The sequence below is a fragment of the Lichenostomus cassidix genome, chromosome 8, assembly GCF_008360975.1.
Source record: "Lichenostomus cassidix isolate B80296 chromosome 8, HeHo_3.0, whole genome shotgun sequence".
In the NCBI taxonomy this organism is placed as follows: Eukaryota; Metazoa; Chordata; class Aves; order Passeriformes; family Meliphagidae; genus Lichenostomus; species Lichenostomus cassidix.
The window spans coordinates 3,063,848-3,091,185 of NC_139489.1; the positions used below are offsets into that span (position 1 = coordinate 3,063,848).

At 39.5% G+C, this 27,338-nt stretch overlaps 1 protein-coding gene across 2 annotated transcripts in view; it reads right to left on the bottom strand.

Moving 5' to 3' along the window:
• FGGY (FGGY carbohydrate kinase domain containing) overlaps positions 1 to 27,338 on the bottom strand; it is a 123,480-nt gene that overhangs the window by 67,751 nt on the left and 28,391 nt on the right. For both annotated transcript variants that reach the window (XM_085067460.1, XM_085067459.1), the window contains exon 6: positions 9,181 to 9,296. In XM_085067460.1, coding sequence (XP_084923586.1) covers positions 9,181 to 9,296 — 116 coding nt within the window. The remainder of the gene's footprint in view (positions 1 to 9,180; positions 9,297 to 27,338) is intronic.

The following is a 27,338-nucleotide window of genomic DNA, read 5'->3' on the forward strand; positions in this document are numbered from 1 at the left end:
GTTTGCTGAACCAAAGCAAAGGTTTTTTTGCTGGGCAGAGAGCTGGGAAGGGAATTCTCATTCTCATGGTTTAATCTTCATCAAAAAAACTAGAAAACTCAGCTAAGCATCAGTATGCTTAGAATCTGTTAAGTAAAACTATTAAATTATAAAAAACACATTAAGCAACCAATAAGGAGACACAATTGAAAATGAAGTGTTTGAAACAGATTGTATCCCAGTACTAGACTGGGAGGGAGCGAGCAGATCCTTACTCGAGCAAAACACAGCAGCTTTACAAATCCAGGGAAAGCTTCTATAAACATAAAGGTATTCTAGAGCTACACACCAGCAATTCAGCAGCAGGTGCTGCCACCCTTAAATCCAACCTGTCAGGGGAAAAGAAGCTGTGAGAGAGGAGGGAGGAAGGGAGAGCTGCCTGCACACAGGCGGGCAGTGAGAGCAGGACAGGCTGCATAAAGGAGGCAGTGAAAGGCCCGAGACTCCTCAAGGCTCCTGCCAAAGTAAATGTATCGAGTCTTTTGTTTACAGTAGTCTCCTGTGCAAGTCATTTACCTTTGCTATAATGACTTCCAAAATTAGCCCTAACCAAACAAACCCATAATGGCTGAAGCTGGAGAACTTTCTATTTCACGTTGGTGCAGCTGTTTCACTAATGCAGTGCCTTAATCCACAACCTTTCATTTGGGACGAGACAGGCTATTTCCAGCTATTTTTTCCCCTATAAAGCAGCGAGTTTACAAAAGGAAAAAGCTGTCTGAATCTCTTCCTCCTCTTTTATCCTTTTTCGAAGACTGATGGAGTTTGCTGTGATTAAGCTTTGTTTAAAGAATTTATGTGCTACCAAAGACCCTCTACCTTTTTAGGTGCTTCCCACAGGAATCAGCTCTTTACCAGACACAACACACGAGGCAGAAAATGCATCTTGAGTCAAATTTAGTGATCAAATTCACTGTATTAGCTTACTAATATTTAACAGAATGAGGTACTTTAGGATGTAGTCCCTGTTCAAACAACAAAGCTGAGTGCAGCCAGGGCCCAGCTGACTCCAGCACAGCTTTTCATCTATCATGCAGAACGGGGCTGCACTTCATATATTTGGCTAAGTCCATGAAAATATGAAAGGAAGACAATCCAAAGGAGATGTCCCTTCACTAAGACCCAAAGAAACTTGAATTTGGATATATCAATCACTTGCTGAAATCCCAGCAGCCTCAGAAAGAAGTGCAACCCAAGGGTACATTCTGTCCCCATTTCAGAGCCCCACCCAAACTGAACAATTAAACTGCTTTCTGATTTAAAAGACAATACAGAAAACAGATATCCTGTTAAATAAGTGATAGAGAACATGCACTGAAGTTAGCTAGTTAAATAAAACAGTGCTGAATAGGCATCAAAGGAAACAGGACCTTACCAAAAAAAGCACTGTCCATCCAAACATAGTAAGAAATGTAAGGGATTTTCCCCCTCCATGTTCATTGCAAAGCAAGCAGACAAACCTCCATTTTTTGTGTTTTATAGTAATTCTCCCAATGCCAAAAGTCTGGGATATGCAAGGAATCTCAATAAATAATATGCATTGTCCCAACCCTATCTCACACACAATACACTATCAGATATCCCTCTCAATTACAGACAATAGTCACATTTAACTGAGATGTGTATGGCTGTGTATTTTTCTACAATTTTTACCCCAGCTAGCACTAAGATCAGAAGGAAGCAGAATAATGATGCTGACTGTAAAATTCTAATACTATTTTTTTCTCAAGACTGAATGCAGGGTGGTAAAAAGATGTTAGAAACAGCGAGATTTGGGGCTTTTTTAACCTCCAAATGACCTCCATAAAACTTCCTGGTCGGCAGTTAAAAACTTCAGAATTTTCATTGAGGAAAACCAAAACAAATTGTGATATTATATGCCAGCTTATTTAAAAGTGAGGGAAATGGTTAAACAAAATCACTTTGGCTTTCTTTGGTTCAAAATTCATCTCTGTCTACACGAGCTGCCACAGTAGCTTGAGGCAAATCTAATTTGGGGCTTTTCCATCCCACTCTCCCATCCAGCCTTTGGCTGAACTACATCTCAACTACCTAATGTGTAAATTCTTCATGCAGACATATTAGGCTGCTAAATACTGGCGAAATCAAATCAGGCAGATTCTGGTTCATTAAGCTGAACACTAAATTGGACAGCAAACCATAGGTGGCTACTTCAACAAAGTCTGCTTGGCCTTCTTGGCCCAAGGAAAAGAGCTACTCCATGTATAAATTGTAAGCTTTCCTGGTGAAAGGTCGAAAGGAAAAAGATAATTCTGCACCATTGGATCAAGAGGCACATTATGATGGGCGTGAGTGAGTTGTCTTTGCTAGATTGCAGTGAAACAGTGCAGAATGAACAGGTTCTGCCATGTGTGGTCCACTACTCACTGCTGACCTGCATCTGGGGATAAAACATGTATTTGATGTCTTACTAAAGGTACAGAATGCAAATATTGATCTTACTGAGTAATTAGAGGGAATGCATTTACATCCAAATTCAGCTACCTGAGCTCAAGGTTTTGCTTGCACACAATAATTTCAACAGGCTGATAATTGACATTTCTGGCATTTTACAGCACAATATTCCTCAGAGTCTCTCTAGATACAAAGATCATCAGTGGCGGGACTATTGCTCTACTTTCAGAGTTGCTCTGGTCTGGTACAATACATCACTACGACTGTAAAGGACATTTAGCTTGTATTAATAATGGATTATTACTTAACATATTTTTTTAATTGGATGTTTTTTAACAACTCACATGATAACAACATCTCTTCAAATAAATAATTACCCCTTTTCCAGAACTAAAAGAATGAAGAGAAATGAGATAGAAAGACATGAGAGACCAAAAATAATGCCATCAGTTATTGAAAGGATGCTTTTGAATCCTTCAGCCAAGGCTATTCACCACCATGTTCACACAGCATTCAGTTCCAATATCCAGACTGAGAAGATTCTAAGATGCACTGTAAAGGGTTCAGAAATGAGCCAGGAAAACAATTACAAGGATTGAGAAATATGACAGTCCACCTAAGAGATTTGGGGGAAAACCTCAAGCAGCTCAGTGTTTTCCTTGATCATAGGAAATTTCAGCCTGTGCAGGTCAAGCGTGTCCCTAAGGTCTGCCAGGCAGGAGCAGGAAGTTAAATCAGATGAAAAATCAAGTGTGTTCTTTAATTAATTCATTAATTTTGAGACATGACAGCAGCTAACAATCAACAACCTTTAAGTCTGAAGTGGGCTCTCCATCACAGGAAATTATAAAATCAAGATGGGTTCTAAGATACACTTTAAACTACTTAAACATTAATTTTAAGGAGTCAAACAGCCTGTGACTTGGAGGAAGTCGGCAAATAGTTTGAAATAGTCCTTCTGGTTTTGTGAATCCTGACTCATAAAGCAGATAGCACTGTTTTAAAAGTTATCTCAGCATGTGGCTGAAGCCAAAAAAAAGAAGATGAATAACAAATTGAGACCAGGGAGAGGAAGAGTCAGGTAAAAAGAAGGAATAACCCAGAACTATTCTGAGAAATGTTGATTTTTTTCTTTTTTCAGAAGGGTATGAAAAATAAGAAAGTATGATAGTATCTCAGAAATTTAAATATTGAATAATCACAACAGGCCCAAGTCTACTCAAAATTTCTAGGAAATTAAAACCAGAAATTCAAAGAAAAAGCTCCTAGTTTTAATACTAGAAAGTTCCCAAGTCCCCAGTGTTGCCAGAGTAGAAGTAAATATGATTCCCCAGGCAGGCAGAGTCTGACACCAGACCTCTAAGAGTGGACAGTGGAATATTTCTTTATTACTATTTTTTAAAAGATCTAAACTTTTTACAAGAGTTATCTAAGCTGTGAGGGATGGAAGGACAGCACAAAGCACTCCTCTTTGAGTGCTTCTTTTCTTGCAGCAGAGAGGAGGAGAAGTGGAAAGGAACCACAGCCAGCAGGACTCAAGCTGATGCCAAACAGGTGAATGATGGTTCTTTTCCTTGCAGTGGAAGAGGAATGGAAAATGTCACCCAGGAAACATCCTGGAGGAACTTGAGCTGCTTGAGTTCAGCCTGTTAAAGAACAGCTATTGGAAAGAGGAAGAATATCTAGAATAGACAGCAAGGAGAAGGCTTGGTGGTGGGGGCAGATCTTATCCATGTGTTTATCAATGTCTGATGGGAGGGAGGGAATAAAGATAAAGGAGCAAGACTTTCTCAGTGACCCACAGTGACACTACAAGTGTGACAAGCACAAGCTGAAATACAGGAAATTACATTTAAACCAAACAAAAAGTGGGGGTTTTTTGAAGGAAAGTGGTCAAGACACTGGAACAGGTTGCCCAGGCAGATTTTGGAATCTCCACCCCTGGAGACACCTAAAACTCAAGCAGACACAGCCCTGAACAACCTTCTGTAGGTGACCCTGCTGATCATTTCAAAATGGCCCTTCTAATCCCAGTGATTCAGTGATCTCAAGATGAAAAAGTATAAAAGAAAACAGAAATCACAGGAGTGTGTAGCTTTTCTGAGGAAAAGCCCAACTTCTTCCTGCTGAATCATATATTATGAAATAATGCCTCGAGCTCTCAGGAAGGAGACACCCAAAAACCTCTGCACTGTGCCAGTTTCAGCTCCTTTACAGTTGCTACAGCTCTTGGACAGACTGAAATGACAGGAAGCCAGAAAAATGTTAGCATATTTGGAACACTATTCACTTGTAAATTCCATGGATTTTGACAGCATGTAAGTGTAAATATCCTCTGATTCATCCTTTTAATTTTGTTTCAAATTGCAATGTGTTTTAATTTATTGGGGATACAAAAGATCAGGGAAAGACAGATAAATGCATCTCATACTTAAGAGAATCCCTTTACTTATTATTCTCTAGCATTTGCAAAGCACAGTGTTTAAAGCTTGCTGCTGCAATCCAGCTCTATGAAGAACTGGCAGCCACAAGCTGACCTGCAAAAAAAAAAAATCATCATTCCTTTCTCTCAGCCTTCAAGGAAATCCCTCATATACTCCAGAGCATCTGGCATCAAAGGCTTTGGGAGAGAGAGAAAACTGGCAGAACGAATGGATTGACCATTGCCCCTTTACAAAAACTTCAAAACCTGTAAGAACCTATTCTGCAGTACCCACAACACTCTCTCACACAAAACCACCATCTTCAACCCAAAAAAGACCTGGTATGAAATATTACCATTCAATAAAAAAATCATTATTTGGTCCCTTAAGTAGGCCCTGAAGTAGAAGGCTGTGGTGAAAATTTATCAGGCATTTTCCTCCAAATGGAATATACGCTCCAGTGCCCTACGAGCTCTACAGGACATGAAATTTTAACGAAATTGTTAATGTCTTTCTAGGTTTTATAATACCACAAAGAGATACTCATCATGTGCTTTCACCACAGCAGATAAATGCTAATGCCTGTAGTACACAACACTTTCACAGTGGTTTGAACACAAGTCATCTTCCACTCTCTTGGTGAGCAAATTAATGGGATCAATAAATTTTTCAGTATCTCCAGATAAGGCTCTTTACCTTGACAAGCCTGATCCGTAAATTCACAATGTACAGAAGGGACCACAAACAACTTATTATGTGGATTCCCTGAAAGGTTAGTCTGCTCTGGGAAACAGAAAATGTCAAGGGCCTGGGAGTTTTCAGATGTGAACCCACACCCTGATGTGGGAAAGGTTTGTGGAAGATCCTAAAGGTCAAATGTGAGGGTCTCCCTTATCAACAAGGTCATGTGTTAAGTTAAACTGAAACCAAGAGGATTGTACTACCTGGAACCACAGCACTCTGATTACAGTAAATGTATTTTTAAAGGGCAAGAAGTTTTAAAAGTGATGCTTAAAAGTGTATTTACCAGAATAATAAAGTAGGTACATTAAAGAAGTTTTTCTCAGGTAATTTCTGTAAGCAGTTCCAGTGGCATTAAAGTTAAAGCTACTTCCAAAAAAAATCTATTTGTAATTATTCATTTATGGTTCCCTCTAATTTGAAACAATAATGATTTCACTAGAGATTAAAAAAAACAAACCTGGCTTTTCTGTATATTTTAAACTGGTAAACTCTGTATTTACTTTTGTTACAGTAAGAAAATTTTGCTAATTTTATCTTGTGACATTTTGCTTTGCTTAAAAGAAATGATGATTCAGAGCCTGCTAATCTTTTAGGAGAGATACATGAGAAAAAAGCCATTATCTGTCTTTACAAGGGGAACGTGCAGGCACTAAAATACATCCTTGTCTCTGAGTGAAACAAACCTTGAGCACACAGACAGGCTTAGAGAAGCTTGAGAACAGAAGAGGAAATTCCACCAGAATTACTTCAGCCCTGTCAGGTTTTTGGTTTTGTTTTCGTTTTAGGAGGAGGTTTTGAGCATGCACAACCTCCCTTCAACCTCCTCCTACCTGGGTTATCTGACAAGTTTGAGCTCCTTAATCTGCAGGGCAGCTCAGTGTCCTGCTTCCCATCTTCCCTGTCAGCCTTGGCAGCCTCTGATGTGCAATGTTATTAATAAATCTTGAGCTGAGCTGGTGCAAGGTGTGATTCTGTGGTATTTTTGGCCTCCTGGCAGGGACGGTGCCTCACCACTGATGCTGACACCATGGGATGTGCAGGAAGGAATCTTCCAACAACCAAAACCATTCCAGCTGCAGTTTGCTCAGTGGCTGAGTAGCACCTTCCTGGTGGGTGGATCTACACTGTCCTGATTATTTAGAGGAAAGCTGAGTTGACTCAGAGTGTATCTCCCGAGTCCAACAACACTGAACACTCATGAAAACAAGCAAATCCCCCAACTTTGATTGGAACAATGTTACCATTCCCATTTCCCCAGGTTCAGGGACGCTGATAAGATTCAGGGTGGCAGAAAGCAAAGCTCTTCTCCAGGACACAACATGGAGTGTGTTGTGAAAAAGTTGCTTGAAAAGCAGCTCCTGGGCAGGGTGAAGTGCTTTGTTTTGTCTCCTGCTGAAGCTACACCCTTCTAAGAGACTCCAAGAGGTGCAGGGTAGGAGAGAAACCCAAAGGAATGGAGTGGTGGCTATCAGGGTTCCACACTGGTGCTGAGAGCTCCTGATTGCCTCTTCAGAGGCAGGAATGAAGGACACTCTCCTGCTTTTTTGTGATGTTATCACACTGCTAAATATAATGAATTAAACACCTTCCTTTTTAAAAAAGGCAAGGTTAGACAAATGATCAGGGAAAGAAGCTCATATTCTCCCTAAGGCCAGGTCTCAGCATTATTATGCAAATAGAAATTGTCTTATGCTTTGGATACACCTGAGGAAATCAGCCCCAGAATCTGAAAACCTAAGGATTTCTCAAGGTGAGCACAACCTACAAGCTCTGGCCTAAGGTTTGGTGCAGTTCTGGAGGTCAGACTGTGCTTCTCCAGTTCCAGCCAAGACCAATGCAGGGATTCCAGGGTTCATTTCTTGAAAATAAACCACAATTTTCCACAGAGATAGACACTTTCACCCGTAATTCACAAAAACGCTTTTGCCTTGCAAGAAACGTATCAACAGAAGATAACTTACTGATTTATTTTGTAAACGGTGTGTTTTAACAAACATGGAAGCTTGATACTGGGAATTGATCATTTCTCTCTTACTAAATGTTGAGCCATATATAGACCAGTGCTATGAGGCTCCCATCACAACAAAAGGCCCTTTTTATTAATGGCTACTTTATCATTTAAAACATGCATGTTGTTACTTAAAATGGCAAATTGCTTTGCACTGTCCTTGAAGTGCATTGCATAAATATTGTATTAAAGCCTTAGCTTACACTTCATAAATAATTTATTTTTAAAATACCCTTCCATGAGACCACCAGCTGGCAAGATGTTCAATTTTCTGGTAAAAACATGTATTTATTGCAAGCCTTATTTTAACTTGTTGAAGATTTGCTAAAAGCCACATGTGACAGATGTTGTAAGAACTGTATTCAACCCAAAACCTCAGGAAGCTGAAAACTTTATTCTCCTGGCAGTTTTTGTACCTCTGCATAAGCAGTTTCATTTGCAGGGGAAAAACTGAAATCTATTCAAGGAAGCTTTCAAGTACTATTTTCTGATAACCTGAAAATGACTGATAGCAGATTATGTGATGATCAGAAAATTTTATAGATTTCATTACATTTCTTTTCACTACAATCCCTCCTCCACCATTTCCATTTCATGTTGCTGCATTTAAAATGCTGTGCAAACTTGTTCAAAGTGCTCGACATTTAAAAAAAAAAAATCAAAGGAAATTTCAGATAATTAACTTTGATGAATGAGCATATTTTAATTCATGTCTGGTAATATTCTTGTTAATGACATGTCTGCTTAGGACATCCATTAAAAGTCCATTAACTTAACAGGGAAAGTCTAATAAAGTTATCCTGGAAATTTTCTGGTATATTAATGTTATGGACTTTTAATGAATATCTGCTGTAGGAACTGCTATTAGCAAGGCCACTATTCTAATTAAACTTGGACTCTGAGAGTGAAAAGAAATGTATAAAGATAACAACAAGCAGAAATAGCACTTTTTTTGAAAATGACTATAAGGGAGATGGGTACAGGTCACAAATCATGCTATCACTAACAGCTATAATTTGCTATAATTTGCTATATTGTAGCTTTTCTTGTAGCCTGCCATTCAATACACTCATATCAGGCATGTCCGTCATGTCAGCAATTGCTGGAGCTCCTTTTTACTCCTCTATTGTGGAGACTGAGCAATACAGAAAGGTCTTCCAGGCCTTTCTGACAGGTAGGAGATAAAAAATTTAAACACAGTTTCTCACAACAATGCAAAGTAAAAAATGCACTTAGGAAGCCAGTTCCCTATGGGTATCCAGCCATCTTAGCAACCCATTTGAAGCTGCTGATATTCACAATAATACAGCAAAGTATCTTTTTATATGTATAGAACTCTTATTCATAGAATTAGAGAGTGGTTTGGGTTGGATGGGACCTTAAACTCATCTCATTGCAATTCCCTGCCATGGGCAGGGGCATCTTCCACTAGACCAGGTTGCTCAAAGCCCCATCTCACTCTCTATATATATTTATCTATTTTATATATATACACATAAAACTTTTTATTAATATGAATATATATGTATATTAAAAACAACCCTGATATACCTATTTTTTCATACTTATCCTTCACCAAATCTTCCAAACCAATCATTTTCCAGAAACTGTCATCCCAACCTCTATCTGATGTGTATGTCCACTTGCACACTACTGTACAGAGGGATCTGGAAAAGAGACAATACAGACACAATCAGACAAATGAACACACTTGGGTTTAAACTTGTGACTAGAAACAAGTTCCTGCAAAAGGATCTCTTCTTCACTGGTCAAAAACTCCAGCAGAATGCTCACATTAAAAAAATCTGGTTACTGTTTGGAGTGCATGTCTTGAGGACCTTAAAAGGACCTTGTGTTTAAGATTCTTCTCTGCTGAAACAACTCCTGGTCTGGCCACTTCACTGCATAAATCAGTCAAATAACAGGCTGTGCATGTGCCTGGAGGAGAGCAGAGCAGGAGCACAACAGCTCTTGAGCAGGCAGCTCAGATTGCTGCTTTTCCCGGCAGTTTTGCACACAGTTTGTTCTTAGGAAAACTTTGTATTACATCTGTTACAACTGAATTACAATTTCCAGGAGCTCTGGATGCACTGGTAATGGTGTCACTGCTCAAGTCTTATTTCCTGAGAAGCTGATGTTAAACTCTGCTGTGCCAGGATGACACCACAGGGCACAGGCAGGAGCAGGATATACACAGAGGACAAGAACACTTGCAGGAAAGTCTATCATAACACATAGAATGGTTTCTATCAATATCCCCAATCCTATTCCTCCCCAAAATATGGACAATGTTCCTGAAGATTTAGTATTACATACACTGTTTTCTGTCTGAACACTAAGAATCATCTCAAAAGATCAGTATTAAACCATGCTTGAAAAATCAGACAACTAAAAGGTATTAAAAATGCTAAATACCACTGAAAATTGCAGCTCTGTGTAGTCCTGGGAATACCACAGTATGAGCAAGTGCAAGACAGCTCAGCTGCATCTCAGGGAAAGAAAGCATCATAACTGTTCTCAAAGAGAAACCCTGCTCAGAGGTGGATTTTCTTTGATGTTTTACAAGACAGCTTATTTGTGACTCATGTGTAGCCAAGGTGAGCTTATACAGGCAGATTCTCTTTATTAGGATGGTACAATTTGAACGTGTATCTTCAAAGCAAGCTCAATTTTACTGAAGCATTTGACTTTTTCTTGCAGTTTTGTATAAGTAAAAACCAAATAAAAATTCTCTTTCCAAAAAAAAAAAAAATTTTGGAGTAAAAGGAAATCTTCTCTTTCATCCAAGTCAACTAGCCAGGGACTGAAATATGAATCACAGAATGGTTTGGGTTGGACAGGGCCTTAAAACTCATGTTCATTCACATCCCTCTGGTTGCAAAGGTGTGTTGGTTGCTCCTTGCTATGAGAGAATTAATTAACATTTTACATTTTGGGGAAGCAAAAAAATTAATTAATTATTTATATCCCTATAAATACTGTAGAGATTATTTCAGAACCACCCTTAAAACAGTTTTGACATTCCCATTCCCTTTTTCTCCTTAACAGTTTAAGAATAGATCACACAATCACAACTCAGTGAGTGGTGAGAAAACAGAAAAGCACAAGAGCTGTAACTACAGCAATGACAATGTTGATACAAAAAATTCCAATTTCCAAGGATTTAAAAGCCAGACACAGAAATCTAATTAGGACCTTTGACAAAAACTGGGTGAATAAATAAATTCTAGGCTGAAGAAAGTACTGGGAAAAAATAAACATTTTCCCCAAATCAGTTCAAACCTCTCATTAGAAGGAAAAATAAAGACAGGGTATTTGAAATAAAAAGCATTTCATCACTTTAGGAAAAATTTAGACATAAGGAGTGAAACAACAATGCATCAAGTTTTCCCTAATATGGGAAATACCAAATCATAACAAATTATCATCAAAACTGAACATGTCTTTTTCTAATTAGATTGAAGCTCGGAACTAACACCACACCCTGAAAAATGCTCCAAAGAACATGTTTTAAACTGGGGCCTTTTCTGCCATATTCTGTGGAACACCACAGCACACCCAGGCCACTGTGCATGGGGACACAGCAGCCCTTCCAATCCAGAATTCCAGCAGATCAGAACTCTCTGGCAGGATATGGCTGGATTGAACACACTGTGGAGATTTATAAATGCTAAGTGCTTACAGAAAAAGGATAAATAGAGGAGTTTTGGTTGAATTTTTAATACAGTATGGAAAATGAACTGGGAAGGACAACTCTTGTCAAATGAACTCACTGGCAGATCTCTGTTGGAAGGTTCTGGTATGAAAAGCAACCTCAGATCTGAGCTAAAACACTAACACATTATGTTGGCAAGTTTTTCTTTTCATGACCACAGCAAGAAACTCAAAATGCTTGCTTTAAACACAGTCTAAGTGCTTCTACTTTTCTGGGATTTAATCTCCATCTACCACTCTTGCTGCCACTCAAAAAATAGGTGTTTAACGGGACAATATGGCTTTATACAAATCCTTAATATCAAGAGAAAGTGTTACATTGCAGAAAGGCATTCTGGTCTCTTAGATGAGAGTTCAAGAGGAAAGGATTTCTTTGGGATGCCCTTGATGGATTAACATCACCACATGCTTCAAAAGCACCTGGATGGGTTGAACTCAAATCCCTGCCCCTAACCTGATGAGGTGCTCAGTGTGTATGTCCTAGAGAGCTCTATGCACACATAGAGACAACAGTCCATTCATAGTTTGTCACTGCTGAAGCCAATGGTATAGATGTATATTATACATATTATATTGATTTATATTTTATATGTATTAATGTTATAGGAAATCACTCAGAAATTCTCCTCCAGAGTATCACCCTGAAAAGGGGATGGCATGACTCCTCACTTGGGAAAACTGTATCCAGAAAGACACTGTAGTAAAGAACCACCTGAGGAACCAAATCATTACACTGACAAAGACAGCCTCAACTATGAGAAAATTTCATATTTCACAGCAACCATTAAGTTTGAAGGGCAGACATTAAACACAAACAGTACTGATATCTGCTATGGTATATTCCATTTTTCCTATTTGGCAGCATTGCCTCAATTATTAGGCCATAAACACCAGACTTGTGCTAGCTGGAGCTGGATGAACCAGAAGCAAATCTTCCCCTTACTTTACTCCCAGGACCACCTGGGTTCAAAGGTGCAGAGAACAGGCAATCCCAGAGGGAACAGTCCTCTCCTGGCTGCCTAATCCAGCACAGGATTGAGGAGCCATAGCATGGAACTCCCCACAAGCCATATTTAGCCTGTCTGAAATACCGTGAGTTTGGAGACTCTTTTCTTCAAGCATATTCCCAGCACAATGAAATGAAAGATTTCCTTTCTCTGTACAGAACAAAAAGTTTTGCTTAGAATACTCCTACTGAAAAAAGCCAACTGTCGTGCATGGAAAATTTTTATTTTATTTAAACCAGATTTTCAACAGGAAAATGATTATGTTTAGAGTTTCGAACAAGTTTCTTGCTGAGGACTGACTGGATGTGCTGAAGTCTTGCATGACCAGAATCTCAGCAGTCTTAACACAGAAAGTCTGTGAACACATACATGTAATTCCCAAAATGTTGTCTGGAAGCAACTAACCTGCAAAAGGATCTGGGGCAACTGGCCTTGTGATCACTCAGGTGATCAAAGTTTGTTTCCTCGTGGCTGTTCCTACATTATCTCCCCATTATGAGTATTTCTCTCACTCTGTTGTACTTCTTGAAGAGAAGGAAATCAGATACATTAATTAAAAACCAGAATTACTGTATGTTCTGTTATCTGCAGAAAAATGTTAAATACAGAAAAAATATAAAGGCCACAAAAAGCTTCTCCACATCTACTTAAGAGTCACCAGAGCTTCACACTTTAGTCCATTCTCTGTTGACACCATCTCCCACACTCCAAAAGGGAGAAAGCAAGCATGGACATGATTCCCAATCCTGCAGAGATCCTGCCCTGCCTGGGAGAACACCTACTATGAAAATACTACTGGGAGCTACTCCTGAACTGCAGTTGTCTTGTGGAAGTCATCCCAGTTTTGAGTATGGGTTGATAGGTAAGTCATATCAACTAAAAGTTACTAAAAGAAACAGTTTTTTCCATGAAAAGTGACCCCATAAGGTATTTCTACATGACCTTCCATTCCAGAGGGTTGGTACAAGATCAGTTAACATGGAAAATGAGTCAACCACCAGCCTGAAAGGCAGAGAACCCCTGTCTGGGGCATCCTGAGGTGACTGGAGGCTTTGTTTTCAATTCCAAAAAAAAAAAAAAGGATTGGCTTCATTCATCCCAACTGCTCAGAAATTAACCTGAACTCATGAACTTAATTAATTTTGTAGTCATCATTAACAGTGTCACAGTTCAATCACTGGATCACTGAGCTAAACCCAGCTGCACCTGCTGAGGGCTGTGCCAAAGCTAAATACTGCAGAAGCAAGGATAAGGTACAGTTAGATCCCAAAAGGAATAGTGTGCAATAGGATAAAGTAACTCTCTGTGGTCTGTTGGGAAGATTTATTTAAAGCCACAAAGAATCAAGAGCTAAGAAAGCTTTATGACGTTGTGAATGCAAGGAGACCTGAAACAATGGAGTGTGACTCTCACAACATCAAATGCTTTTTCTTTTGTTCTGCAAACTTTAAATTTGAAACAGATTCTGAATTCAAACTGTAAACCAGGGCGTAGATTCTGCTCAAGTGAACATCTCCACATATTGACATCTGGGCCAGGCTGCCAATGTCCTCCCAAATTATGCATCCCACAGTCTCAAGGCTTTTCACAAAAGCGAACAATTTACAGCTCTAACACTGTCACAGATCTGACTGTGGTTTGTGCAAAAATGTTCCAGACAGAAAAATTTAATACCCAGCACACATACTCCCAGCATCCAAGAACAGAACTGGGCACTGGTGCTGCAAGAGCCTGAAGTACAGTGGAGGTTATCACAGAGCAATAGGAAATATGTAATTATTCTCTGCTCTGTTATGGTAATGCCATATCCATTCATCCATGGCCTTTGAAACAGAACTGGATTGTTGGATCCACATCCACCAGTGGCATTTAGGAGAAATGTCTTTGCCTGCTTGGTGTATTTGTCTGCTTGGGGGAAATAGGGAAAATTTGTCCTAAGGGAATACTTCTTCAGAAAGAGGAGAAAAAATGTGAGACCTGGTCATTGAGTCTTGAAATGTGTGAAGTGTATGAGATCCTGCCCCTGTTGAGGGTTTGCTAAAAGGAATCAGGGCTGTGGGTTGAGCTCAGGGGGTGCAGGAAGAGCTGTCCCTGCTGTCTCTTAGCCCATCTCTGGGGCAGCTTGGCTGCAAAGCTCAGGGTGAGTGACTCTGGGTGTGCCCTGGCTCACAGAGGCACCTCCACTGCACTCCTTTCACCTCCCCAACAGCTCTTTAATTGCAGCTACACACAGCAAAACCTGTCAGGGGCTGCTCCAGCCACCCAGCCATGCAAACCCCAAGTTCCTAACATTTACAACACGTTACTTTTTATGATTATTGCCTTCAACCCTATGAAATTCCTGCCTGCCCAAGCCCATTGTCTTTGGGAGCTGTGCAATTTGACTCTTGCCTGGAAAAGGGTTTTCTTCTTCCAACAAAACATTAAACAGGCCAAACAAAGAAGACAGGTGGGGAAGCCTGTTTGGGACAAGTAGCAGACACATTCCAGTTGCACTCATGGCCTCGACTTTCAGTCTTTGCATGTCTGAGGACTTAAAACTTATTCAAAAAAGGTAGTAAGGAAATTACTGTAATCAGGGTTAGCAATTCTACCAGCTTCAGTCTTTCTATGCTCTGGAAAACACTTCTGTTTATTATAAATAATTAAAAGCAGTCTGGCTGCCATTTAATTTTTTGAAGGAAGTTAAATATCACAGCAAAAGCAAAGCCTTCTCCTCACTTTAAATTCTTCACTAAAGCTGCAGAGGAAAAAAAATTAATACAAATAAGAATGATCCAATATCATGACAAAAGGCCAATATTTGTTCACACTGAGGCTAGTGGCAACTTTGTCATATTTCACAGATGAAATTGGTTTAAACTCCACATCTCAAACTTTAAAAGTTAATGTCCAAAAAATCACTTGTTTTTTTTTTCTTTTTCTTCACCATGAGGAAAATTAAATGTCAGAAAATAGCTCTTCAGTTTCAAACAAAAAGGATTTAGTAGCAAAGATTTCTCTTTCCAGTAAATGTGCAAATTTGGTGGAAGACACCAATCCTCAAACACCAACCCAACAGACAGTGAACAGCTCATGACCTACAAGCTGCATATTTGAAGCTAATGCAGATACTGGTAATTGGCTATATAATATACTTTCAAGCTTTTTTTTTGTTGTTGTTGCTTAAAAAAATTATATTGAAGTAGTACATATGAAGTGAAGATTTCACAGGTTTTCTTTCAAAGCTGTGATTAAAACATTGGTTCAATGATTTACTATTGCCCCCATTTTTTCCTGAACACTGCTGACTCAGTGAACTTGCAGGGTCCTATCAGACTCCTTCCCAACCAACAACACTAAAATTTGGGGTTAAAAATCTGTGAACTTGTATTCAGCAGCTCTGTTGGCCTCACATCTGGAAAGTCAGAATTCTCACTGGACTGGTGGCACAGCTCTTATTTAAAAATATAAACCAGGTCTCCCTTCTCCTGCCATAAATCTCCCTGCCAAAGCAGAGCCCATGAAAGAGTAACTCTCTCTTTTAGGTGAGAGAGAGGCCCTTAGGGAATGGCAGCTACATCAGAGCCCTTGGGGGACTGAGATCCATCAAAACTCACATCAACAGGCACAGGCATTACACCAGCACTTCCAAATTTCTCCTGACAGGGCTTTTAGGTCTTCTCTTGGGGTGCAGGGTGTAGGAGCTGTGACTCTCCTGAGCTCACACCATCCTCTGTGTGTGTGGAAGTCAGTCAGCCCTCAGCAACAAGCAATGAGCAGGAAACAAAGTCTTTCAATCAGCAAATCAAAAAGTTAAAATTACTTTTGTAAAGGGGAAAAAGTGTTAATTAACTCAAACCTTGCTCTAATATGTGGTGTTCATGTTGTAACACTTAGAGGGTTTTGGCTGGCTTTTTAAATCACAGGATTTTCTAAGCAAGTTGGTTGCTTACTTAAAGGGACATTTTATTGTATGAAAAATACAGTTCACATTTGCAATTTTCTACACCCACATCTATAATTAATCTCCTCTGAATACAGCCACTCCCTGACGAGATTCCATGTTATATTTAAACTCTGGGTGCCACTTTGAAAGGGAAAAAAGAAGAACAATAGGATCATTTTCAAAGCCTACATAGCAGCACAAGGTTTCAAAGCAATGCAGTGCTTTAAGCTCTGCCATCAACCTTCTGACCACCCAACCAGAGTGAAGAGTGACCTCCAATTAACACAATAAGCACAGAAGTCTCTTGATAAATGTAGAGTGTAGATGTTTCCTGTACTTCAGAGAAGGTATGAGACTGATGTTATATCACATAGATAAATCTCAAACTCAGTGAGAGGTTGTTGGGAAAACCACTATGTGACACTCAGACTCTAAGGATGAATCCACTTAAAGAAAATACTGTGTTGGATGAGGTACCTTCAAATTTAAATTTCGTACATCTTCTTAGAGATGTGGAAGTGTATATTTGATACATAAGTATTGTAAGAAAACTGATTTGTTTTACTTTTTCATAAATACACATACACATGTGTTTGTATGTGTGTACTCATGCAGATATTTACTTTGGATTGGGAGAATGTGCCTGTTTGTGTTTGCTGTAATCTATTTAAACCTGTCCTTTAAAAATACAAATAAATGCATCAAACATTGCAAATGTTAAAAGTCATCCAACAGAAGGTGAATCACACTGACCACAATGAGATGATGTTTCTTCTACTACTTGCAACAGAGTCCAATTCTTTTTAAAAGTGTGTTTCTCTTTAGAAACAAGCTATCAAAAGATTGGAAGATTTAAAAGTCTTGAATTCAGTTTTCCTAGAAGTTATGTCACCAAACCTGTAGGGAACCACCCATCTGAAGTGCAACATAGCGAGACAGATTAATCCCTTGTGTGCATCTAACAATTTCAGTGAATTCACTCAGTGAAACATGTTGAGTTGGATCAGAAAGCACAAAATAAGACCACTTTATCCACCCACATACGCCTCACCATGTCATGAGGCAAGGGGAAGCCAACAGTCAGCAGATTGCTGAGTTTTTTTATTAATTTCATTCTGTATTATGTTACAGGCACCCAAGCAAGATTCAAGCCCATTGTCTTCGGCATTGTTGAAAAAGTCATGATGAGACACAGTCCTAGACAAAAAAATGTATTGTCTAGACAAATCAGACATAGCATGTGGGGCTGGAAATCTTAATCCATTCCCTCAAAATATGGCAAACAGAGGCAAAGAAAATTGAGGGATTTGGCTATGGGTCAAGCAGTAAACCTCATTCAGACCCCTGAACTAAATCCCAAACTCCAGAGGCTCAGTCTAGAGACTCAGACCCAGGCAGAAAGACACCATTCAGACACTGATGCTGAACGTGTTAAAATTTTTTCTGTGGACAGCTATAGTTTACATCTTTAAATATGAGAGGAACAAAAAGTGTGCACATATATAAAACTGAATCACCAATTTAAGTAACCACTGTATTAAATTTTAAAAGCTTAATAAGCAGAGGAGAGGTTATAAAAAAAAACATCATCCAGAAATGGCAAGGGAAATGAAAAGCAAAACTGGAAGTAGAGCCCACAGCTCCAGCCACTGCAGTCCAGCAGCCCTGGGACATTCCTCCTGCCTTCTGCAACATCAGCAATGTTTCAGTTCAATTTAATCACAAAAATATATTCTTTCAAGCTCAATATTTCAAGCAAACCACTCTGCAATAGGAAGTTAAATATTTATTTCAATTAAGAGCTTGTATTTAAAAAACACATTTTCTCCTGTTACCTTCTGGCAGTTAAAAATATTAAATTGGAATTAAAACTGGAAGTATTGGTACACGGAGTCATTGAACAGCTTCTTATGAAGTCAGAGCTTGAGCAAATTTACCACAGCTCAAGGCTTCACCAAACACTCAAGGAAGTTGATGAAGAGATTAAGCAAAGGCTAGAAGTCACTGAGAAAAAGGAAGTTGGGTCTCAGCTCCCTCCCCACTGTGTGGCTTTGGATAGAGTGAGATTATTCCCTTCAGCAGCATCGGCTTCTCCCAGTACAACAACAGCAGCACATCCACATGTGCATCACCCAACACATCTGCCAGCACCAGGCACTACCCACAGCCCCTGCACGATTCCAGATGTCCTCATTCCACAGGGAATAGCATGGGCAGGCTACAGCAAGACTGCAGTTGCTGCTCCACAACCCTGTATCATTCCTCTGGGTGAAAAGCAGACACAGGACATGCACATCCAACATCCACGTTTAGGGAGCACAAGGACCTGGGGAGTCCTTGACTCTTCAAGTGGTTTGGGAAGTGAGGCAGATGCTGAGGGCACTGCCTGGGCAGCAGCATGTGCACACTGACACTCCAGACACCGACCAGGAACACAGATCTCCACAGGATCAGTGCTACACTTCATTATGTGGTTTCTGCTGTCTTCATATAATTGACTCAAATTAGAGTGGTGTGAAAAAGCCCCACCCTTAGAGCCCTACCAGTGGTGTTTTGAGAGAGAGAACTGTTAGTCTGGAAATCTCTTCACACGTTCGCTATACAGACACATTTTACTAATTCATGAGTAAACGTATGTATTCCTAACATCAAACTGTTGATAGTCTAATTTAGCACAGTGCTTGAACACATGTGTGACTATAAAGTCCTGAAGAGCTGTCAGTGGGGTTAATGGGAGTTTTTACCAGCTTAGTCAGACTGTGCTGAACTGGAACCTCGGCTGTCATGCACTTGTGGCCAGACAAAGCCTAAGTGAAACCAGAACAGAAGCAGGGAAATTGCCAAGAGTACTGCAATAAAAGAAAGTCTTAATAACTGTATTTTGATGGAGGCTGATCCTATTTCACATGCTAAACTTGAATATTGAGCCCTCCTTTATTCAGGGAAACCACCTTCAGGTCTTACTCAACCTGGATGACAGGATACAGCTGCCACAGGCACCTGAATCAAAGATGCACATTTGACATTCCTACTCAGGCAATGAGCTGTGTTGTTACCTCTATCACAAAAATCAGTTGAGTCAGTGTAAACTCTTTAAACCATAAAGTCATTTCTAAATTCTAGATATAGCTGGTTAAAATCTTTAGTATCAATTTTTGAAAACATGCTTTGTTCAATTTTAAGGTGATTCAAATCAAAGGAAAAGCACGATGGCTCTTTTCACACGCATCATACATGTACTGTATGCTTGCATTTTAATATTTTAAATGACAGCAGTAATGCACCTATTTCTAGAGTATCTTTAATTAATAATAGTAATGGTTTCCATTTACAGCCCTTTGTAACTGTATTTATGTAAAAAAGAAGATAAATTTTTGAACAAATCTCAAAAAGCAAAGGCGTCAACAGTGTTATTTGGACAGCTGTGGTACTTCATAAACCAAATAAAAAAAAACTCACCAAAGAGTTCTGAAACAGGTAACAGAAGTGAGTAAAAGAACACATAAATTTCCACAAAGTAAGAATGAAAAAACATTTCAGCTTATTTACATCAGCAGGGAGAGGAATGGAGATCAATGCAGAAAACAAAGAACGCTATAGAGCAGATAAATCAGGTGTCATTATTCCTCAGAATACAGCGATAAAGACATTCAAAGAAAACAAGCAATCACTCTGCAGTTGAAAAAGGGTATTGCTGGAACCAAGAGAAAATAAAAGAAAAACAAAAAGGAGGCTACGTTACATGGGTATCTAGACTGCTTCCAGCCACAATAATAAAGAGAAATAACATCAGGGAATAGAAATGCCCATGAACTGAGCTTGATTTAAAAGCACTGTCCCCAGAAGGATGCTAACATGTTGTCAGTTCTAGGATCCCTCTCTCCTTTCATTTCCTCTGAAAGCATCACTGCTGCCACTGCCAAAGAGAAGGGACTGGACAAAATAAACTCCACTTTGACTTGTTCTAACAACCAACCAGATCAACCCATGGGTTCTTGGCAGAGTGGCTAAAAGAAAGATGTTGCTCCTCTAATTTCAGATGCTTTAGCCTGTTACACAAAAAAGGTGGACATGATTGTTTTTTTCATTTAAAACTTAAAAACAACTTCACCTGGGAATGCACATACCTAGCTCTCTCAGAGCTCAGCCTCCCAGGTACTGCCTGAGCTTGTCTCACACCCAGCCCTGGAAAGGTGAGGCTGAACCAGCAGGGTGGAGTTTACCACTGCTCTAAACTCTAATGAACCCTTTCATGCAGCCCTAACAACACTAAAATATTTGCCTTTCCTTTTCTCGGAACTTGAAATACATTGCAATACTTGCAGAAAATACACTCACAAATGCTGCAAACATGGAGAAGAATGGATTAAAAGTCAATTAAAATCCCTGTGTTAGAGGCCCAAAAATAAAAAAAATGCTTTATTCCCTCTTTAATGGTTTATATGTTTCTAATTTAAAAAAAAACAAAAAAGAATTTCCACATTGGTGTGTTTTACCAAATTAAATGATGGAATTTGAAAGATCACCTGTACATTTTCATTTGAGAGAAAGTAAGAATGAAATTTCTTGCCTAAGAAGGCAATTGTGTAAACTACTATTTATCTATAAGCTTGGTCCTAGAGAGATGTGGGTGTGAGTAACTTGACCTGAACAAAAAGTGTCTCTGACGTCAGCTGGGGCATTTCTGTAAGTCACATGTTTGCAGCGGCAACTGCAGGATTGTGCTTGACTTATCCCATATGGATTTTCCTTGCTACCTCCCCAGTTAGGTCAGCAATATCAGGCTGCACATTCTGCCATTTTCACTGCTGTAAAGTGGTTAGCACCCTCACAAAGAAAAGCATAAAGAAAATCAACTCCCTGGAGTTCTAAGATGGCTGTAGAGGTGAAAGGCCAACTTTCACTGCTGCAAGACCCAGAGAGAAATCCCGAGGTCTGAATTTAACTGAGTTTTCATGTCCTGACTTGCCATGGATGGTATGGGAATGATGAGGAGGGACAGCACAAGACTTGCTGTCCTGCAGGAATCAGAGACAGGCAACTCTGGACTGCCATAGTGGAAACCATAAATAAATAAATAAGCAAATCTGCACAGAGATAAAAAAATAACAAGTGCCACCTAAAAGACAGCACTTACTTAAGGAGAATTTTCTGGATACTAAATACATAGCACTTGAACTGTCTGAAGATGCTTTTGTCATATTGCCAAATGCTGCCAGCAAGACATCAGATGAAAACTTCTCTGGCTGGGCTGACCTCAATTTTTCCAAATGCACCATTTCTTAATAATCAGTGCCAATTAATCAATAACCTGCTACAGGTTTTCAAATCGTTTTCAAATCAAATAGTTTTCAAACACCATTTCCAAATCATTTTCTGTGTCATACTGAAAGGACAAATTAAATCTTCTAGGTCATAGGTGGCCAAAAAGTTCAGAGAATGAAAGTGAGCACTGTAAGAACAGTTCCCCAAACATTCCTACAACCAACAGCCAGTTCATACCAACATGCCTGGACAGCAAATAAAGGACCCAGACCAGCAGAGCACTTAAGCACAGGCTTTAACTTTAAGCACGTGCCTAAGTGCTTTGCTGGAAAAGGGCCCAAAGGGAAGAATGAGCACAGTTAACTGAAAAGCCCTTCAGAACTGGCCTGACTGCTTTGTTTGTCCATTCCAGTTGCTAGTAAACACACGTTTGGATTTAACCCATCTCACAAGAGCAGTCACCTGGTACAACCAATCTCTGCACTCACTGAAGTTCCATGCACTGGAAAGGCACTGCAAGACACACTTGGGATTTAGGCTACTCAGAAGGCACAAGTAGAAGCAGCATCTCCATGCCTCTCTTGCAGGAAAATCCACATGGAGGCCCAAACCATTAAATACTCTTTTATCACACAAGCCTGGCTTGTCCTGACTCTTCCTCCAGCTTCACAGAACGTATTTTGGAGACCTCATAAAGAAGGCACAAAACGCTGCCACAGGACTATGGCTCTTCTTCCTGTCTCCCACTTGTGAAGGAAACCCAAATTTTAGAAGATAATTTCTGACTCTGGACCTTGGGAATGTGGCAGTCTTTTTTATTACCTGCACCTTGGTCCATTAATAACATCTATATATGTATCAAATTTACCTCCAAACCAAAATGAAAACAAAGTTCCCTAGAATATCTTAAGAAATGAGCTTAAGTTAAAAAAAGAACTGGAGTCCAAAAATGGAAAGATGATTAGGGAGGTAGGTGAAGTTTGAATGAAACAATAATAAAAAGCCCTAAGAACACATCATATATTCATAGTTCTTGAATCATTAAGGCTCTGCATGACAGCTCTCACAAGCACCAGTATGGCAAATTCACTGACTTTTAAGCAGGAGTGAAAGTGGTTAAGCCCTAGGACAAATAATTTGAAAATCTCAGCACAAGTCTGATCTCAGAGAGTTTAAAGGAATGCAGACTGCCCAAAAACACAGCAGCTGTTTGTTTTTTCTGCCACCTTTCCAAGGTTCATGTCTGGAGTGAGGATAAACAGTTCTGAAAAAAAGTTATGTGGAGTTCAGACTTTAAGAAAATAAAACATCAGACTAGTATTTCTTGCAGAAAGAATAAAAAAAACCACCAAGCCTTAAATTATTCAGCCCTGAAAGTTTTCAGGTAGAGCTCTCAGGAGCACTGGTAGATGGCTTGAGGCTTCAATATATTAAAATGCATTCTCTAAACCAGTCTGCATTTTCAAAACCTTGGCCTGATGTGGTTTTCTTGAGCAATATTCCTCCAAGCAGAGTTTCTCATTTAATGAGGTAAAACTGTAGTCCCTACTTTATTCACATGCACACAAATAGAGGCCTTTTCAGATAAACCAACAAGCAAATGAGATAGTGGATGAAGCCTTAATCAGCCTGATTTCCATCAGCACAGCAGGTACCACAGTCACAAGGTTAATTTGTGCTAGTTTGGACATCATTCTTTATATTCTACCTCCTCCTTTCTCTGTTTGTTCCAAAGCAAATGAGCACCTACTTTAATTAATTAGTAGGTCTCTTGATAGGTTGGGCAATCAGAAATCTCTTAACATTTTAGTAGGTCTAAGTTTCCTCTGATCCATGTTTAAAGAGACAACCTGAAAAAAAAAGAGGTATCAGGAAATTTACCTGGATTTTTAGATTACTAGTGAAGCTAACTGGTGTGAATAAGGATTGTCTGTGTGGTTCCAGGCAGGTCAGAAATAGCAGGAAATAGCAGGCACCATGTTGAGATTCAACATCTGTTTATGAACTGTCCTTATACACAAAATGAAGAGCTGCTACAGGACAAAATATACAAACCCAGAAAGTCTTAAACAAACTGGAATCCATCTGGAAAGCCCCCCTGTTAGATTTACACCTAGTGCTGCTGGGGCAACAGCACGAGGAATGGTGAGCACTGAAGAACTTTAACTTGTCTTTGTGATACACATTCCGATTTTATATATATATTTATATATATCTGTCTCATGGGCAGCGTGCCCCAAGATGGCACATGAAAGATGCCATTCGTGAAGGAGACTAAATCCAGACTGCACATGTGCCCACAGAGCTTGGGGGTGGAATAGAGGGCAAGAATGGCACGGGATGGGATGGGATGGATATGAAGAACAGCTGCCAACAGTATCATGCTTTTACACATTCCCTATTTTCCCTTCTTTATAGGGAGATGAAAACACCCTAAGTATTAACCTCATGTACAGATGCTGTGTACAAGGAATTAAGGACAACACCACACCTACTTTTTCCATGAAGACAGGAAGAACACTCAATTTCTTTCTTGAAAGTAAAATTACATCAAGGTACTTCTTTCTCTCCAAAGAGTCTGTTTGAGGTATTTTATATACAATGACAAACCAGCATCAGAAACTCCCAAATAGTTTCATGGAGGGAAGCTCAGAAGATGGAAACCACAGGAAAATAGTTTTCTTTGTATTTTGTGGCATGTTCTCCCCCTCTTATCAGATTTAATTAAATATGGAAACACCTGATTGTGCAGATCCAGCTTCATTCCTCAGAAGAACGAGCTCACCTTGAAACATGAGGTTTCAAGAAAAGAGTAACTAAATAGTTCCGAAATTGTTTCAAACTACAGTGAATGAAAATTGAAGTTATTTTCCTCATCCTAACACCATGTACTATGTATGGATAAATGCAAGCAGGATTTGGGGGTGGGGAGAGTTTTGGATATAACAGGCATATCTCTCTGCATATCCTCAAATTTCTCCCAGTCACCTATAGCATGAAGGGCTTTCCTACATTTTTCCCGCTTTGACAAAAATTCCTTGTGCATGGATACTAGAAACAATTGCTGGGTCACCTTCCATGAATTCTCCTCTACTCTGACACTGGCATATGGAGCCTGGGAGTGACTCCAGGACAGCCCCAGCCTGCCAGGGAACACAGGGACAGGCTCTCTGAGGAATGCCTGTGGTTTCCAACCCCCACTCAGGACAATCCCAAGATACATCCCCACTGCAGAACACCAGCAAGCTCAGGACTTAGGCTGACAACTCTGAGACAGAGCACTTGAAATAAAGTGGACAAAAATGGGTTTTAACTGAGATTACCAGTTCCAGGGCCAGTTTAAAGCTGAGTGTCAGCAAGCTGAACCAAACAGATATATAACCCAAATATTATCTGATGTTATGTAATAGTAAAATATAAAAAATAAAGCTTCCCCTTGGCTTTAAAATTAAACTAACAGCCGTGGTGAAATCTGAAATTCCAACTCTCCTATCCACAGGAGAACTAAGTTTCCTATGCATGCAGTGTCCAACGACCAAGAAGCACAACTCCAGTCATCCCTGCTGGATCACACTGCAAGCATTATTGCTTCATCTGTTTCTCTGAAGTCAGACAGTCAGAATCCTACCATCGACATTTAATTAAAGAAGGTAGTAAGAAAATAAACAACCTTTCTTGGAATGTCTTTGATTCCATAAGTACACATACATTTCATCCACTGAAGACTGAATTACAACCTTTCATCTAATGAACAACTTAATGGAATGGCACTGGAATAAAGAACGGGGGAAGGCAAAAACAAACCCTTGGTGATTTCATATAACACATTATATATTTATATAATATCAGGCTGGCTATCTGGCAGCATCAATTTGTAAGCTGCAGTAAAAGTGTTCATCACCTCAGTGCAAGCAAAAGGCACAGCCAGGCACTTACACCGAATCAATAACCAGATCCTACTGAGAGTTAAAGCAGCAGATGGTCTATCACAATGAAGAAATGACAGAACACATACATAGAAGTGTCTGCTTTCTTCAGACACATTCTTGAAAGCACTGTATCATTGATCTAAGATTATTTTTATAGGCAGATGACAGGTCAAGCATAAAAGTGCTCTGTTTTAAAGGTTACGGAGTTGGCAAGCTTGGTATCACTGCCATGGACAAAGACTCATTTTCTTTTGAAGTCTTCCTTGTCAGGTTATTTACATTTCACAGTTAAAAGGCTCCTCTCTGGAGAACATGAATTCTAAAACAAATAAGAGAAAAAGTCCTAGGCAAGCTAATGCTACTTTAAAGAGATAATGTAAATCAACCCTGACACCGTCAGTGTCATCCTAAAGCATGCCGAGAATTTCCAGTGAAAGTTACTAACATTAAGCAGATTTAGAGAGGCAGCCAAAAAAAATAAAGCAAACCTGTAGGTAAACTGCCCTCCAGGCCAAGACTGTTGTTACAGCCATGTATTACAGTGAGAGGGAGAGGAGGAACACTCCAGTGGTGAAAAGCATTTGTTTGGGAAGTCTGGAGGAAGAATTGGTCCAGAATAAATAATTTATAGTGTGATCTGTGAAAATGCCTATGCAATATGACACCTAATTCTCACTGTAAGTTAGACAGAAAGCTGGATGCCCAGTTAAACACTCAAAGAATGTTACCCTTCAAATTATACGGCTCTTTTCCCAGCTATAAAATAACAATGCCACTTTCTTGCTTAAAAGCACTTTTAAGGACTGAATTTATTAAGGTTTTTTTCATATGCAAGGTATTAAAGAGGAATAAAGTTTTGGAAGTTTGGGTTTTTTTAAAAAGAAAAAAAGACAAAAGAGCCCCTTATGGGATAATAAATTTCTGTGAGTTTTAATACTTCTAAGCACTGTATGTACACATAAAATGCACAGACTTCATGCTACATAGCTTTGTTTCCCTTCCCTGGATGAGAACGCTCCTGGAATGTTATTGTTTTCAGGGGGGTGGTTTTTAAGAATTTACTGTGAATACATGCATTATATGTGTGCACACCAAAACACTGCTGGGGCTGTAAATGACCCAGGAGTTCATAAACATGGCTATTTTCTTATCTGGTTCAAATTTATGCAAGGAAGCAATTATTACATAGCTCTGGGTGAACACAGACCCAATCTCACAAGGGACAAGGGGGCTTTCCATGGGGTTTCACATAAGGAAGAGTTCAAAGGAGATGACAGATTGTTTATTACATCCCTTGTACCATGAGGGTTGGATCCCTGGTGGTGTTCACAGGAGGTAATGCAAAAGAAACACCCTGAACACCCAGCCTGTATCTGAAGAGGACTGAGATGATTGTAGAAAAAATGAGATTAAGAGAACTGAAAGAGAACAAACTCCTCTGTGGTTTCTGTCTCGTTTTTCCTCAGAATTTAGGGCTGTAACACCACAATCTCCTTCAATACTCTCCCCCAGCCCCAGTGAAGTACAGCTTTCCAGTCCCACCATTAGTGAGGATGTCAGCAAGAGGAATCTCAGACTCCCAGCCATCTCTCTACTAACTTTATTAAGGGGAGGTTGTCATCTCAACCTCATAGAAGCTAATAATTCCAGTGTTCATATATCTACATTGCTCCTGCACAGGACCAACAATGAAATATTTGTTTAAACACAACTTCTTTGCTTCAATGGAAAATGGTGTGTGTACCACTCATCAGCTCAAGTAAATATTAATGACTATTACAGAAAAATAAAAGACATTTTCTGATGCACACAGTACAGTTATTTAAGAGTCTTCTTAGGATGTCAGATGTTGCATTTTGAGGCTGA